The sequence below is a fragment of the Thunnus maccoyii genome, chromosome 4 (assembly GCF_910596095.1).
Source record: "Thunnus maccoyii chromosome 4, fThuMac1.1, whole genome shotgun sequence".
NCBI lineage: Eukaryota > Metazoa > Chordata > Actinopteri > Scombriformes > Scombridae > Thunnus > Thunnus maccoyii.
In genome coordinates, this window is record NC_056536.1 from 17487800 (window position 1) to 17504965 (window position 17166).

The 17166-nt window shown below is 39.2% G+C and overlaps 1 protein-coding gene across 5 annotated transcripts in view; it reads left to right on the plus strand.

Moving 5' to 3' along the window:
* hoxc11a (homeobox C11a) overlaps positions 1-10486 on the plus strand; it is a 77601-nt gene extending 67115 nt beyond the window's left edge. For 2 of the 5 annotated variants that reach the window (XR_006095748.1, XR_006095746.1), the window contains one exon: positions 9464-9547. Coding sequence is in view for 1 of the 5 variants with exons in the window: in XM_042408389.1 (XP_042264323.1) it covers positions 7341-8064; positions 9464-9696 (957 nt within the window). In the remaining 4 variants the exon portion in view is untranslated. Of the gene's footprint in view, positions 1-7319; positions 8065-9463 lie in introns of those variants that run through there. The other 3 variants (XM_042408389.1, XR_006095747.1, XR_006095749.1) reach the window with 3 other exon arrangements.
* Positions 10487-17166: the final 6680 nt, after the last annotated feature.

Sequence of the window (17166 nt, forward strand, 5' to 3'; positions counted from 1 at the left end):
CGACTATGTGCATGTTAATACACATTTTGTCAACGAGAAAAGTGATGTAAAAATATCATGATAAGTCATTGTAACTTTCAACACAGCACAGTATTTGCTGCTATGATGCCAACAGTATTTAGTGTTTGCAGGCTTGTTGGTGTGTTTCCTGCGTGAAACTGTGGGTTTATTTGGATTGAATAACGCGGCAGTCTGCTCTCTGAACGGTGCCAAACACAAATCTAAACATGTACTTTTAACTTGAACTTCAAATTGTACTTAGCTGTGTTGGTGATGGATGACCTTTCTGTACAGCCTCCTTATTCGGATATTTCTGTTCAGTATTTTTCGCATTTTTTCCTGGAGACAAACGTTTTCATTCTGCCGGAAATATTTTTAAGCATCCACATCCAACAATCCCCTAAACATTGGTGTGCGTTTTTTTACTTGCCATCCCTTCTTGTAAAAAGCTAAAAATGACCACTGCATTAAGCTAATATTAGTGTGCACTTATTTGGCTTGTATGTGTTCTAATTTAGTATATTTCACTCTACACAAGGCCTTATGATGGAATTTAAAAAAACTTAAAAGAAATCTGTCGCCAGTGCGGGGAACCTCAAGATATTTGGATTGTAAAACAGGATGAAATCTCAGTTGGCTTTGCAGGTCTTTACAATAGGTCTTTCACTGCTCTTGAGCACTTTTGACTTTGAGACTGGCTAAATCTGTTTATGGCAGCCTGTCTCCGAGTCCCAAAGGTCAGTGCGCTTCACAGTGCCCTTCGCAGAGAACTTGTGTGGCATGTGGTCTACGTCCCCCGCCACCCCTCTGCCGTTTATGGTACGAAGCTGGCTAGAGAAATAGAAAGCAATGTTATTCCTACTAAAGTGTGTGGGGGCGAGTAAGTGTGTGGACATGCGTGAGTGTCTGTGTGTCTCTCTGTGTGTGTGTGTGTATGTGTGTGTGAGGGAGAGAGTGAGAGTGCGGGGACAGCGTGTGTGTGTGTGTGTGTGTGATTTGAAAGAGTGTGTTAATGTGATAGAGAAAGACAGTATAGGTAGAATGCTTACCATGAAAGATCCATATCGTTTCACTCCTTTCAGAACTGTTATGTATCGATTTTGACATGATTTGAAATGAGTTCTCTATGAGCTCTGTTTTTTTCTGAGGTGTCCCATCTTATCAATTTGTTTTTCCAATAGCATCGCGAGTCCAACGGCCTTTAATACGGGATGTGAAGGTTTCATTGCTGCCTTGGAAGAGCCTCCAGTTGTTCCTAATGGACAGAAATCAAAGACATCTCACATTTCAAAATTGATTGAGGTTGCGGATTGCGAAATCTGTGGCCTGTTGTTTTCATGTTGTTGTTCTTTTTTGGCCTATCATGGCATGATTGGCATTGTTTATTTTTTGCTTTTATATTTTGAGATCTTTTGAAATATAGAGTGACAATGTAAAGAATGTCTACGGCATTTGTCAGCGGCCGAATTGATCAGTAATACGCTCTCAGTATTATTCAATCTCAGTTTTCCAATCGCATTATTCAGTGATTTGAAGAAACAGACTGATTTCACTCTCTTTTGTTGCCTATTGCATGTAGTGCGTTCTTCCTAAATGTTTAGCATTTTGGACGTGGACTGTCCTCTTCAGGCGTGGACCTTAACGCAGTCGCTGAAGGTCAAGTATGCAGCATGGAGCTGCACAACCGGTGTTGCATGCTTAAAGCGCGTATAATTTTATACAAGATGGAAAATTATATGTCACCTGTTCAAGTTTGTCCAGCGTCGGTTCAGTGCACAGGCGGTGTAGTTTGGACTATACGGTTTTTTTTCCTAAATGAATATCAATATTTTTTATCTTCAGTGTCTCTATGTGTTTAAAGGTCTGGCTCAAAAGAAAAGCTTGGGAAAATCTGGTGTTCAGACGGCAAAGCAAACATTAGTACTAACTGTTTGAGCAGGCATTTCAACGATATCTGTATCTCTAGCGTAAAGCTCAGAGCTTCTATTTTTGGGTCCACATGCCGAACCAGTCCTGTGCAAGGCCAGCGCAAACTAAAATAATGCATTTTGACCCCCGGTGCGAAAAAAACAACAGCCAGTGCGCGCTTCATCTTAATTGAAATAAATGTTCAAAATACAGGATGAATTCGCACTGATCGGAGTAACAATGACAAATAATTTTAATACAACTTTAGGTCCTTAATACGACGATGCCATTTGTCCTCCTGCACGCACGTAGCCCAAAGCTTTTTTTTTACTGACGAGACTTGGTGACAACAGACCAAGATTGAACCAAACAATGAGAAAAATATCACCAAGTGAAACGCTTGCTTCTAACGTTTGACAAAATCTGTGTACAATTACTGCACATCAACAAATTATGACAAAATATGATTTAACTTATATTTTATCATGTTATATTTGTCTCCAAACTAAGAATATCATTTGCAAGTCAACACATTCCTAAACAAACCATTGCGTAATGCTTCGCTGGTCGTGCGTAATGTTGTGCCGTCCTGTGCGTAATTTCCGAAACCCGGCAAAAAAACCCATCAGTTTATTTATGATAGTAAGTCAACGTTTATTTGTTTTCTAACATTGCACACATTATGCCTGCTGATTTTGTAAGGTGATTTCCTGATATTTTAGAAGATTGACTGTGCAGTTACTAGAGGTCCAACAAAGGCCGCGCCTAAAAATATCGTTTTAAATATATTTCAGCATGTGACAGGCCATAGCCCCAAGAAGTTTTTTTTTTTGTTTTGACTTTTGTAGAATGGTATTAACCGTGAAGCTGAGAGCCCCTCTAGCAAAATATCAAACACAAGCTCACTTTTTACTCATCTAGAATTTGTTCAGAGAGAGATACACTTCAGGCTTCACTATTGCTCCGCTCAAAGGACTTTTAGGTTTTTTTCTAGGACATCTAAATAACACATTGGAGCTGGAGCCAGCAGACACTATTGGACGATTTCTTGTGATGTGAAATCATTTAATACTTCTAATAAAAAAGTTAACACATTGTTGTGAAAGCTTTATGTCCTAGTGGTTGAAAGAGAAATACACTCTAGAGATTCCCCTAAATGTAACGGCAACACACATCCTTATCTTGTAAGCTATTGTTGCCACCACAAACGCTTCACGCTAGGTGCATTCACTGAGACCTCAGTAAAAAAAAAAAAAAAGAGAGAAAGAAAAAAAAAAGGCTCTTTAGTGTTGCTTGAAACTGTTCGCAGCTCATACAGCCAAGTTTAACTGCCCGACTTACATCCAATTAAACTTATCTAGGCCATGAGGGGACAGTAATATGATTACACAGGCTTCCCACATTTAGCCTTGACTTCAGCAAACTGTGCAGCAGTGTCTTGGTGAACTGCGCCCATTGTATATGTGTCTCTATGTGGTGGTGTTGTTTTGTGTGTGTTGAGAGTGTTGTATCACTTGGCACAGGATTTATCGAAGCAGAGCAGAAACACTGCAATATTTAGGATCGCCATTTTTGAACTGAGAGCTCTTCTCAACAAGAGGGTGACACCTAGGTTAAGCCATTGTAATTATGGTGCGAGGTAGCAATACATAGCTTAAATTCCTCAGACACAGTCGTAAAGTTAGTACTCCAACAGTAATATTTAAGCGAAGAATAGCAAATGTTTACAACACCATCTCCTAGCTCAACAGAACATTTAGACTATTATGTTGAATAGTTGAGACTTGCCTTTCTTATATTATTTATCATAGTATGAGTCGTTATAATATAGAATAAACAGGGACTCAAAACTCAGATACAGACCATTTTGCGTGCAAACTCGGCATATACTTGGCATGCTCATTTGGCGCAACCAAATCAAACTTTCCTGGGTCCTACTGCTAGCAGAATATCAGCTGCTGTGAGTCGTCCATCCAGGGAAATAAACACATGATAAACCTTATTCCTTGACTGATGGTCTGTGCGCACCAAGGCGAGGATAGTCAATGTTTAAGCCCTCGGAAGGCGGATATTGCCAGGTGATGGACGTTGACTGGTCATATTTTGCCACATTATGAAAAATGCACCGACTTAAAAGCAGTTAGGAGTACTATTTCTCATTCATTTAAAACGATTTAATTCGCCTAGTGTACTGTGTAGTCTGTTAAACTCCTCTTTTGTATTTCTCAGTTGTCCCTATCAGCAGCCCTAACTTTAGAATTTTATTATGACATCACTTATTCATACCCACGCATTATTTATTTATACCGCGCTTATATGCATCATTGAAATGATTATGATGAGGAAATGATTTGACAATATTTTTGGTCTGTCTATCATTGTCTGCTGAAATAAAAGTTTGTAGTTTTTATTTATTGCCATGAGACATTTTTTCTTTCATTCTACAGATTCTACAGATGATGAACGGAGTAATATTGACACCCGGATACATTTTAAATGTCATGAATGTGAATCCTTATTATAAGTTAATTAGTAGCCTGTGTCGGCGTTTAAGTTTTTAAGATTTCAACTTCAAATTCAAGCCTCATATTTTAGTCTTTTGATATATATATATTTCATAGTATTACAATAGACAATGACATTTTGATGGGCGAATTATTAATATTGTTATGCAACCGCACAACACTAATGCTGCAGCATGTGTCGAGCATATGTCCATGCAGGCCATATGTTTACACAAATATTGCCTGTTCGTCTACCGAAAAATTATATCAGTAGCTGTGCTTCAAGAGAGACAAATAATCTCACATATTCTTTTTTTGCATTGTTTAATTACTCTAATCTATCTTATTTAGATTAATTTGAGTGAAATGTTTGGTCTTACAAAAATGTCAAAAAACAGAATTTGAGGATTTTATTCCAATTTTAGTGGCTTAAATTGCATATTTTTTAAAAATGTAAACACAAAACCAAATTTGAGAAAACGCATTATGCTGTCCCGTGTGAAAATTCAACGCACCGGTGCTCCCTTAAGATGCAGAATATCTAGTTGCTGAAATCCAAATTCCTTTCATTCTCTACGTTTATGGTTTTCAATAGAACAAAGGGATTTGGCGTTACTACAGCCATTCGGAGTTTTATGGTGGACGTAGAGAGGATTTTAGTGGTCAAATTCAAGTGCTGTGTCTGGACAGCTGTCTGCTTTCTTTGTACTTGGATGCAGGATGCATCATGAGAGACAACCTTTTGTCTGTAGCGGTAGTAAACAAGCTAATGCCAATGCCACTTTTTCACAAATACGCCTGCAATGGACTCTCATTTCCCCAATGTTGTAGTCTGATGATGTTACTTGTTCTTCTCCTCACTGTTGAGAATCAGCAAAGACACTACCGTTGTTTTTTCATTATTTTTTAAACAACACAGGTGTCTTATAAGTAATTGTAACAGAGCGATAGCGTTATTGGAACATTGGATAATAATTCAAGAGTATTGCAACATTTAGGATGTAGCCTATAATCATAAACAATGGGCCATCATATTAATTTCACCTTGTGATAGTATCAGTTAGTCTATAAAGATTCGTAGATGGCCCTCAACAGTACAATTAAAAGTTTACAATGACGCGGGAAAGAACACACAGGCGCATCTTTTCTCCAAACCATTAATTTTATTACAATTTATTTTTTAAAAAAGTCCAGAGGACATGTCTTTCTTTTTAACAGGCACCCACAGATAAATGTCGACATTCTGGTGGAAAATAAAATGATCATAGCAGCTTGGAACATCAGCTGGGACTTATTTAATTTTTAGAGGGAAACGTCGGATACCTTCATACTGCTTGGTCAATAGGCCCAGTCTGAGTGGCCTATAAGTAGCAATTTACAAGAAGAGTCATTGTTGCTCTGCTATGAAGCTTATAGTAAAAAAAAAGCTACAACCAAAAACGTTTAGTTTGATCGACAAGTGAGTCCAAGGACACATTCTGTCTGAACATATCAATTTGAATATTTTCATAGTGTGAGTCTCGCACATTGCGGTGTTGTCAATAACCACTCCAAACTGGAATAATGCTGAATCCAGCAATTTGAGGGGAATAATTACTTCTTTTTTTTTTTCCAGAGTGTTGTGTGTATGCTATTAGGGCACATTAGGCTATTGGAGGAGATGCAAGGTCCCTGGGCTTCACTGGTAGTACTTCTTGCATGCAGGAACTCCAGGAACTTGGATCTTGAATTGCGCAGTTGTCCTCCATGGACTCTGTCATGGTCCAAAGTCAAAGGGAATGAGAGTGTGTCGGTCACTTTAGCTAGCTCAGTCAACATGTATGCTGTGTATTCCACATTGCCTAACCGTTGCCTTAACTTTATATTCACAAAATAATTGAAGCCGACCAGCCAGTGTAGCATGGACAAAGATTTTTTCATTTGGTAAAAGAGGAAAAAAAAAATTAAATAAATAAATAAATAAATAAAATAAAATAAAACAGAGGACGAATTCATATTGCATGAATTTTTAACAGATGAGTCCAGGCCACCCACACTTCTGTTTAATAATCATATGTGCAACATGCTCATGTAGCCACCATTATGAAATTTAAAAAAGGGGGAATCAAAACGAACAGCATAAGCCTTGCGAAAAGATCCCCTTCATTGACAGATCATTGTGAAAAATGTCCTGGGGAGGCTCAGAGAGTTGAAGACACACACGAGCCACTCACTGTGATTGTTAAACTTTTGTTAAACAGTGAAAAGATGATTGAGCTTATGGGATTGCGCTTTAGCGGGTTTATATCTTATATGGGGCACATTCACAGCGATTACTGATGTTTAGCTGCTTCTACTACTCAATGCAGATTATGTACTGTGTGTAAATGTCAGTGATAATAATTCTCTCATTCTATGATTCAAATGTTAACATAACCAGTAGTCAAATAGTGCAAATAGTGTTCGTGATAGGGATGGTTATTCTCCTATAATAATAGAATAATAATAATAATAATAATCTTACCTGTAAAACTCCATAACACTATGAAATGCATGTCAGATAGTGCACTCTGCTGTTTGTGCTATGTCTGTTTAAGGAGCTGTAGCTGTTTAGCTAGCCTACCACCATCCCATAAACATAAACACACACACAGAGCACACATCTCTCTAATTGTCATAAGCCAGCAAACAGGAATCTGTTACTGGTTTTCTTAGTGCGCCTGTGGTGTTTGAAAATTATTCGTTTGAACCTCCTCGATCTTACCTAAAGCCAACCACTCCTACACAACTCTTCCAAATTGATATATGACAATATGTACTTTCGATCACGTGTCTGCGGGGCGACTTAGACGGATTGCGCGTCATCTCGCCTTCCCAAATTTTTCCCTTCTGCTGCAGCTCGTATCCAAAACATCTATCTATAGTACGGAGTACGAGAGAGAGAGAAAGATGTTTAACTCGGTGAATCTGGGCAACTTCTGCTCCCAGACGCGCAAAGACCGGACATCCGAGTTTGGGGACAGGACGGGCTGCGCGTCCAACATCTACCTCCCCAGCTGCACCTACTACGTCCCCGAGTTTTCTGCCGTCTCCTCGTTTCTTCCACAGGCCCCGGCCCGGCAAATCAGCTACCCTTATTCCACAAATCTGTCTCAAGTACAGCCGGTACGGGAAGTTTCATACGGCTTGGACCCTGCTAGTAAATGGCACCACAGAAGCAATTATGCTTCGTGCTACTCGGGAGAGGATTTGGTGCATAGGGACTGTCTTCCACCATCCACCATGACAGAAATGCTTATGAAGAACGAGAGTGTGTACAGCCACCACCATCACCATCACACCCACCCGGGTTCCAATCACCCCTCCACAGGTTTTTACTCCGGCATGGGGAAAAACAACGTCCTCCCGCAAGGTTTCGATCGCTTTTTTGAGACCGCATACTGCAGCAGCACGGACAATCAGTCAGACAATTGTTTACAAAAGGGCGAGGGGGGAAAGCTGGAAAGCGACTCCCAGCAGCAGCAGCAACAGCAGCAGTCCACAGCCTCTGTGCCCGGAGCTTCGGAGCAAGAAAAAGACCCAGAAGATGAGGAGGAACATACAAATTCAGGCTCATGTACGTCTTCCTCCGCAACAACCAAGGACGGCAACGCCAGCAAGAACAGCCACTCGAGTAGGTATACCGAAGCTGTAAAATGGGGGAAGGTTAAGGGGACTAGCCCGGTGTTTTGTCGGTCAGATTTTATGTGGAGTTTTATAAGCATTCAAAGGATTTTATTATAACCCTACAAAGCTCTTTCTTGCAACGAGAAGAATTTTTACGATGGGAAAATGCTTTGAAAAAAGGGGGATGTTATACACAGACGCCTCTATGGTGAGAGTCTGTGAAATTTTTAAGAGAGAGCTATTGTGACAAATGTTAACTTTGATCATGAACTTGCGTTGGGCATTTTAAGGGATTTTGTCGTTGGGCTGTCGAAAGTAAAAACCAATTGGGCAGAACATTGCTTTTGGCGTCTTGTGAATTTTCTTTTAGCACTTGGTTTGCCTGCAATACATGCTGCACAGAGTATTACACACTTTACGGTTAAATGCGTTCTTATCTAGGCCTATCTATCTATCTACCTATCTACCTATCCACCTATCTATCTATCTATCCATCTGTAGGTCTATCTATTCATAAATAAATTAGTGGGCACTTAGGTGTTTGATTCGTCCATATATGAGGAGAGTGCATTGGTTTGCAAATTATACTATTTCCCCAATAACGCTGTAAAAAGCTTAATTCCAAAGCTGTGCATGTTTCATTTTGCATTTCACCCCTCTACTAAAGATTTGCATGCAGACTGACATCACTGTTCACATGAGTGACACACATAGAGTAAAACTAAGCTTGAATTTTAAGTGCAAAAATAGCCATGATTGCAGCACACAGGTCCCATTGGTGTTTAGCATTATGCACACTATATTAGCTCAGCCAGTCTGCAGAGACAGGCTAACTGAGGCTGATGTTTGCCCTCTTGCACAGAAAAAAAAAACAATAAAAAAAATCTATTTCCCCCTGTCACCTGTTTGATAAGAAGTTATAGGACCACAGAGGTCTGCATAGGCCACTGCAAACATGGGCAATGCATTTCAACTCACTGCCAAAAGATTGTGTAAATTGTTAGTTTAGCTCCAAAGGAATGTGACGCACATAATGCGGTGAAATACTTTTGTTGTTGTATATTTATCACAGATAAACACGTACTTAAGAGAGTGTAAGTTGATATTATTTACTTCAAGCGATTCGGATATTTAACACTCTTTATGGCTGGTTTATCTGATAGCCTCAGCTACTTTGCTTGATGAATGTTGACTGAAATGTTATCATTACTAATGCCACTGAAACTGAATTCTCACTATCTGGCACTTTTATCGCCACCACAGCATTAAAGGCTCTTTTTGTGTATATCATTTATTGTTAATTCCTGTGACGTTATTTTTTTTGTTTTTTTTTTGTTTTGCTATTTTCCACCCGTGACACTCTAATTTTATTTAAAAAAAAATATTTTTTATTTTTTTTTCTCCAGGCACTCCTCGCACAAGGAAGAAGAGGTGTCCATATTCCAAGTTTCAGATTCGAGAGCTGGAGCGGGAATTCTTCTTTAACGTTTACATCAACAAAGAGAAAAGGCTTCAGCTTTCCCGAATGTTAAACCTCACCGACCGCCAGGTTAAAATTTGGTTTCAGAATAGAAGAATGAAAGAGAAGAAGCTGAGCAGAGATCGTCTCCAGTACTTCTCTGGAAACCCCCTGTTGTGAGCAGGAGCATGAAGTGTCACAGTCTTGGTCAGTGACATTAAGGCCTACTCTTATCTCATTGAATTGTAATCCGTGGGCATAACGATTTTCTAAAGGAGCCCACATCACCAACAGTGCAATGTTAAAGTGGACAGTGGGAGTAATAGGCCTGCATGGGATAAAGTCGCCATTTTCTTATTGCCCACGGGCGGCGGTGAATTTCTAGCTGGTTCTCAGAAAAGGCCTACATGGTTAGAATAATCATTTATACCTATGCTGTTCTTGAATATGTCCCTCTATTTATCACGATTCTCCATTATGTTTATTCTATTGTTCATATAAACATATTTGTTAAAAATATCCAATGTAACAAACAGTTTGAATCCTTATTGCGCAGACAACTTTTAGCTCTTCCCCTTCCCTCTGGTCTATGTATATAGCATATCATTATCTAATTATTTCTCAGACCAGAGTATGGACAAGTTATAGCAAATCTCCAGGCTGCATTTTTCGCCATTGAGAACTGTGACGTCCAATCTGTGAAACTATATTCCCCTGTACAGACTAGCCTATGCAATGTGCATTCGTGACTGTAAATAGGCGTATGTTGAATTTCCTTTCCCCCCCATCCCTGCTGCTATTTTTCAGCACACTGCCCATACAACTTTAACAGCTTTAACGCCAACACTCGTTAAATTATTTGCTTAAAACATTGGTGCTTTGGATTCCAGAAAGGAGGAACAGATTGTCGGCCTGTGTATCATTAATATAATACCTATGAAATAAACAGAAACGTATAGGCAAAAATCAACGACTTTGTGCTTTTTGTGCTATCATAATCACAATTACCATTGCTGATATGACTATGCATTTACTCTTCACAGGCGCATTGTTTGCTGCTTTTGCTTGGTCTTGAGCCTCTTGGAAATAGCAACTGCTCATATAATTGTGTGTATAACCTAAAATTGTTGGCCCACATAGGCTACATAACATTTGTACACTTTTAACTTGTTATAATGTCCAGTTTTTGAGGATACACACATTTTTTTGCTTTGGTAGATTTGGTGGCGGTTAAGAAACTGGGGGAATAGTGACGGCGGGCCTACACTTGTCAGATTTTAGGCTAGTTTTAAGGTTGCACCACTCTAAAAAGATCATGTTTGAATTTTAGCAAGCTTGTTAAACCAAGATAGACCCCAGATCTTAGAAATGTGGAGAAAGAGAGTGGAATGATAACCTCTTTTAGTGCCCACTAAACGGAATCGCCACTCTTGTAGTCTAGACACTGCCATAAAGACAGAGGCACTAAATGGCTATTTTTTTCTCTTAATTGCACCGTCTGTTCGGGGGGAATGGCGTTCACTTCCGCTGTAAATAGTAAACAAGCAAAGACTGGATGTCCGAAGGGGGAAAGACTTGCCAAGAGGTTTCGACATGAACTCGGTCTGTGCAGTCTGCAACGTCAAACCAACCCCCCCAACCCCCTTCTGCACACAACCGTCATGTCCACCATTCTTCTAATCTGAAGATTGGAAAACCGCAACAGATCCTGTCTTTCCAGAGTAGGGATTTTCCATTTCCTCATGTAAGTTTAATTTTTCCTATTTAAAAAAAAAAAAAAAGAAAAAGGAAAAAAAAAGAAGATTTTACTTATCAAAGATCTCGTGAAATTCCAGTGTTTTTTTCCAGCTTAGATATAGCCAAGCTTTTAAAATAAAAGTATTTGTTTGAGCTGACCCCAAACTTCAGCCTTTGTCAACACATCCGTTATTAATAAATAATTGTTGACTAATTGGGTGTGAGTTATAGCAAGAGATAGATAAGGGAAAGGAAATTATAATTGGCATGTTGTTTTTTTTTTTTCTCCAAGTGTGTGTGTGTGTGTGTGTGTGTGTGTTTGTACCTTATGTGAGCGCATGTGCATTTCGTATGTGTGGTTCCCTTGCATCCAACATATGTGCATGATGATTGCACGTGTGCATTAACTACAATTTATAATTAAATGTAGTCTTTGAACTTCAATAATGTCAAGGCCTTCACCTTTAACCCGCTGCAATAAAGTGGAATCAAGGAGCCCCTTTAGCCCGGAAATGTGTGCAGCAGCGAAATGGGCCAATGAGAGTGAGTGGGAACAGAAAATGGAATGTGTACAGAGACCAACTTTGACCCCTCGCATTAAACTACAGCAGGTAACTTTGCCAGCTTTAGCACGCCCAGTAAATACACTTTATTGTCCTTGTAAAATGTATACGTTTTCACGCATGAGACGTTTTAAAACATGTTGGTATAAACTGTAGGCCTATATTTGTATTCTCTAAAAGAAAAAAAAAAAAGCCATGTTGGTGTGTGGCTGTCACAGTGTGCTAGTCGTAATGGGTGGTTCTGTAAGTGCAAACATGACGGTATGTGCTTGCATGGGTGTGTGAGCCAGTCCATCCTTTGATTTCTGACTTTAGATCCGACTCCTGTTCAGGCTGGTGTGTGAAGATCAAACAGATTTTTACAATACATAGTTTTGCATGGTTATGCATTTACTTCTGAGCGTTTAAAGGTCATTTGGGTTAAGCTTGGAATAATGGCTAAGGTTTTTCGTCAGCTTTTAATTTTTTTTTAAAAGTCAAGAAAGAAAAGAAAAAAAGGGAGGGGGGGGTGGTGGGGGGAACCCACTCTTGTTGTGTGCACGCGATCCACTTTTTCATACATATAGTGACAAAAAGCTAGCGTGCGTTTCCTCTTTCCCTCTCTTGTCTATATACAAATCGAGATTAGGCTCAATTTGCATATGTCGGTGTGCTATCAGGAAGGACGAGGCCGTTCTGACAAAAGAAAAGGCGATGCACTAGCAGAGATCAAGGCTACAGGAGCCCCTCTGTTGCCACACCCACCAACCTTGGCCCTGGGACGGTGACGTGGGTAATTTGTAGGTTTCTCCAACACACAACGTCACTAAGAGCGCTGCAGAGGATCCTGCAAATGTTGTCTGTCAACCACACGGGGGCCAGGACTCTCCTGGCCCCTTCACTGTTTTGTTTCCTCTTACGGGATCTTGAAAACGTTTCCTGATATGGATGGCCCGGTGACATCACAGTAGTATTATTAGTCGTAGAGACATCCTCTCCATGATGTGTTGCTGTGACAGGAGGACTGTGCACTCTACTGGAATGCAGCTCCTGCCAGGTTTCAGTCCGGCTTGTGCACTTGGGTGTTGTGGTGAAGGAAAATGGCGGTGTGTTTTTATGTAGATGAGGCGAACCAGGAGGGAGAAGATACAGCCTGGTGCCATTAAAGTTTAAAAGGAAAATGAATTTGGACACATAAAATCTGAGGAATGATAAGTAAAGAATCTCAGTTTTTCGATCTGACCTGTGATGCTGTAAAAATATTTGATAAGGCTGATCAATTTCTTTTATTCGGGGAAATATTTCTGCTATAAACAAATACGATTTTCTTGTCGAGTAGAGTGTTTATTTATATTGAAACTTATAAGATGATCCCTACAAGCCCATAAATCTAGCTAAAATAGCACTGCAACATAAGGAAATACTTAGTGAATAACATAAAAACGCAACACATTTTTTTCCTGGCAATAATAACATAATTAACTTAGAAAAAAATTACTCAGAAAAAATATATGAGAAAGCTTAAAAAATCAAAACATATTATATATATAGGAAAAAGCCAATCAATTGTTTTTTTTTATACTGTTATGTAACATTTCCAAATATATTTGTGGTGCATTAAAGGGAAATCTTCATCAGTTATTATTTGTTAATTGTTATTGTATTTTACCTTTACATTCGATGTAAATACAAGGATTTTCCTGTATTTTCCCTCTGCAAATACTAATCAAAGGGTTATAGGCCAGTGAATAGTTTTATACTACAGTGTACTACTCACATTTCTACACTTACTCTGTTCTATAGGGCCATAAAAAAACAGTTCGACGCTGTAAAACCAGCTCCTGCTATTGCTGCAAACAAATAACTCTCAAAACGCCTCCATTTACATCAGCGAATTTGCACAGTGCTGCTGCTATTTATTTATTTATTTACTTATTTATTCTTTATACCAGTCTCAATCTAACTGTAGGCAGTCTTGGATTTAGATACGACGGGCTGCTGTGTGTATTTGGTGTGGCCGTCAGTGGTAATAATATAATACCGTTGTACTTTGATGGCGGTTACCACTCTGGTTTTTAATTAAGAACTTACATGATTCTGGCGTCATAAATTTGCAGTTGCGCATGGAGTGGACAGCAGGATGAAAGAGGACACAAAGCAGAACCTCCTCACATCCAACTGGAAAGATATTTCAAAGTGGCTGCCAGGAGCAAATTAGTTGTGTCGCCCCAGTGGCTCCTGATTAGTACAATGAGGAAACCCGCTACCATGCCTTCTGTCCCGCAGCATTCAACACCCATACCTGTTTGCAATATAATAACAGCCTCCAGGTTTGCAATCAATTGGACGACCATTTAGGGGCGAAAGTGCAGGCTGTAGTTTAGACAAGTGTAAAGACGGTGGTAAAATACAGTCGTAGTCAACTCCTTGTGTGTGTGTGTGTGTGTGTGTGTGTGTGTGTGTGTGTGTGTATGTATGTGTGAGTGTGTGTGTGTAGCTCAGGGTCGGTTCCACATTGTCGAGCAATTTACGTGTGTGAGAGGAAATTCTTGAAGGCTTAATGCACCCAAAAATACAGCATTCCCATATGTTTTTTTAAAAAAAGAAAGAAAAACAAAAGAATTAAATATTGCATGTAAAACCATCCTCGCTGCAAAACCTGTGTTTTCCTTAAAGTGTTTTCACTAAAGTAGTTGACAAGCATCTGCAGGAAGAATTCTGTAAGGATGTTTTAATAGGAAACAATGTCACATTTGTTTCTCCATGACAGAAATATTTCTGGATAAACAATAAACCGCAACGGAGTATTTTTTTGTTATGGGAGCAGAATGATATGTGTGTGAAAGCTTTCTTCCCTTGTTTTGATAGCCTATTTGTTCTTAATACTCATTACACACATCTGCTCGGCTCGCAATCGGGTTATAGGTCTGCTTTATTTGGCCACCTTTTAGTCTGAAGCAGAAAAGTCGTTTTTTATCCAGCATTTGTTTGCTACCCGCATTTCTGTCATAATACGGCGTCTGTAAACTGGTTTTTTTTATATTGTTAGAAGCTCTGATCCCTTTATATGCTATAACAATATTCATTCTATAATAGCAGAGCTGTCAAATCACAAAATCATAATGCTACACATTTGACTGTCATAGCATAACACACATTGTTCCCTCACTGCTCGGTCTGTGACATCACAGTGATGTTTCTATGGTCCTGTCAGGTCTGTCATATCTGTTGTTCCACTATATATTCTACTTATCATCACGATAGTTACTCTGTTATCCTGTCAGGTGTGTGGCAGTCCAACAAGTTTCTGACATTTCAGGTCTGTGACAGCACAACGCTTATTTTCCTGCAGGGCCATGCATATGAGATCATAATACCGGGTCTGGAGCATCACAATGTTCTCTTCACTTCTTGTAAAGATTTAAGCATTATTTAGAGCGCGGGCTCCCTGCAAAGTTGTACACATATAATTTTTATGTGCATTACATTTCTTTGTGCTAGGCGTTAGGAGTTGGAGGTGGGTGTGAATGTGTCGTAAAGCAGTTTTTGGGTGTGTGTCATTGGTGCGAGCGTGTGAGGTGATACATTAAGTAGTTATTAATGTGTGCCTACATGATGCAGCATGTGTGTGTGTGTGTGTACGTGTGTTTGTGTGGATAAAAGAAAGATAGAGTGTGAAAATAATATCCTTAATTATCCTTTTTATTCCGCCATTTTCCTGCTCTTGGGTGAGACACTTTGTTCTTCAAAATGCACATTTTTCAGAAACCACATAAAACTTTTAGCGTACTGGCGCATGCCAGTTTATAGTTTAGGCTCTATTATGAGTTTTCTGAGTGTTTCATGAGCCCAAGATGTTCTTTACACATATAAGAGCATGTTATCGTTCAGTTAATATAAAAATCACAAAAACTGAAGAGGCAGGCTCCATCCAACATCAACGGTCTGCAGCTGTGGCAGGCCACACATTTTTTCATAAATATGTGAGAAATGGGGAAGGACCACAGAGACATCGATTATCAGTTATTTTCAATATTTATTTCACTCACAGTCAGTATCTCGGTCGAGCAAAGGTTTCGGCCTCATCTTGAAGCATTACTGCTCACAGACAAATACAAGCAAATATTCAAAGACATGCATTGAAAAGATATCTTGCCCTTGCCTTTGAAAATGATTCTGAACTGGACACACAGACAGACAGACAGGCGCGTGTGCACGCCTAACGCGAGCACGCCCGCATAGTTGTGGTTAATGATTCAACGAGTAGTTTAAACTGGTTAAACGCATTCCTTCATAGTGTGCAGAAGGAGTTTTGAAATGTTTGAGTGCCTGTTAGATATCTGTTGCTAAGCTAGTAACAGACCTAATTCTGCTCAATACAATCCAATTATTTAAAGAGCAAACTGCGCCACAGTTTTGTGGTGACCCTGAGACACTCGGCATGTTGCATCACTGCAGCCTCACTGACAATCTTGTTGCTTTTGTGTGTGAGTGCGTAGGCGAATGTGGGTTTTTGTTTTAAATAGGGAATTATAAAAATTACACATCTTGGATAATAAAGATTATAAATTAGTTCTATTGTGTTTTGGGATATAAAAACGAAAACCACGAGTGTTCGACGTAATTCAAGTTCCTTTCCGTTTAACATTGATTCTGTATAAGGTTTTATTTTCAAACACTAGGCGATTATCAGGCGTGTCTGTCGCTTCAGCAGCAGATATATTAATATTCGTATTCTTTAGAGAACCTGCGGGTGTTGATGAATGTCCTAAACGCTGCAACACAAAAAACACAGGCCTACAATAACATAATGCATAACACACCAAACGAAAACGAGGGTTTTAAAATGAACATAAACGTGATATGTGGGTGCGAACCTTATTGTTTCAGTAAGCTCACAAAAACAGATGAACAGCTTAAAGTGAGATATTCAATTCAGTTCAATTTGGACTATTTTAATTCTGTCCAATGAGTATAAGATAAAACAATAATAGTGTTAGTGTTTTCATGCTTTTTCCAATTACGTGTATTCAAAGTCAATTTGAAAATACTTACCTACGATCACTGTAGGCTAAAAACATGTTTCGCAATAGCACATTATTAATATCACAGCAGCGTATTTGTTCACGTTGCATACTGACGCTATAGTTGTGTTGTCTTAGTTTTTTAGTCTTTTGTTTTAGTATTTTAGTTTTCACCTGCACGGGACAAATTAAATCTCTTACACTAATGCTGGCAAAAAAATCTGAATAGTTTTGAGGAGACACGGAGAATTGAGACTAATTATTGTCTCGGGGCATTAATACGTGCAAAACTCAGCGTTGATTTTGATGAGAGAGCCACGTTTAATTCACATAACAGATCTCATGGC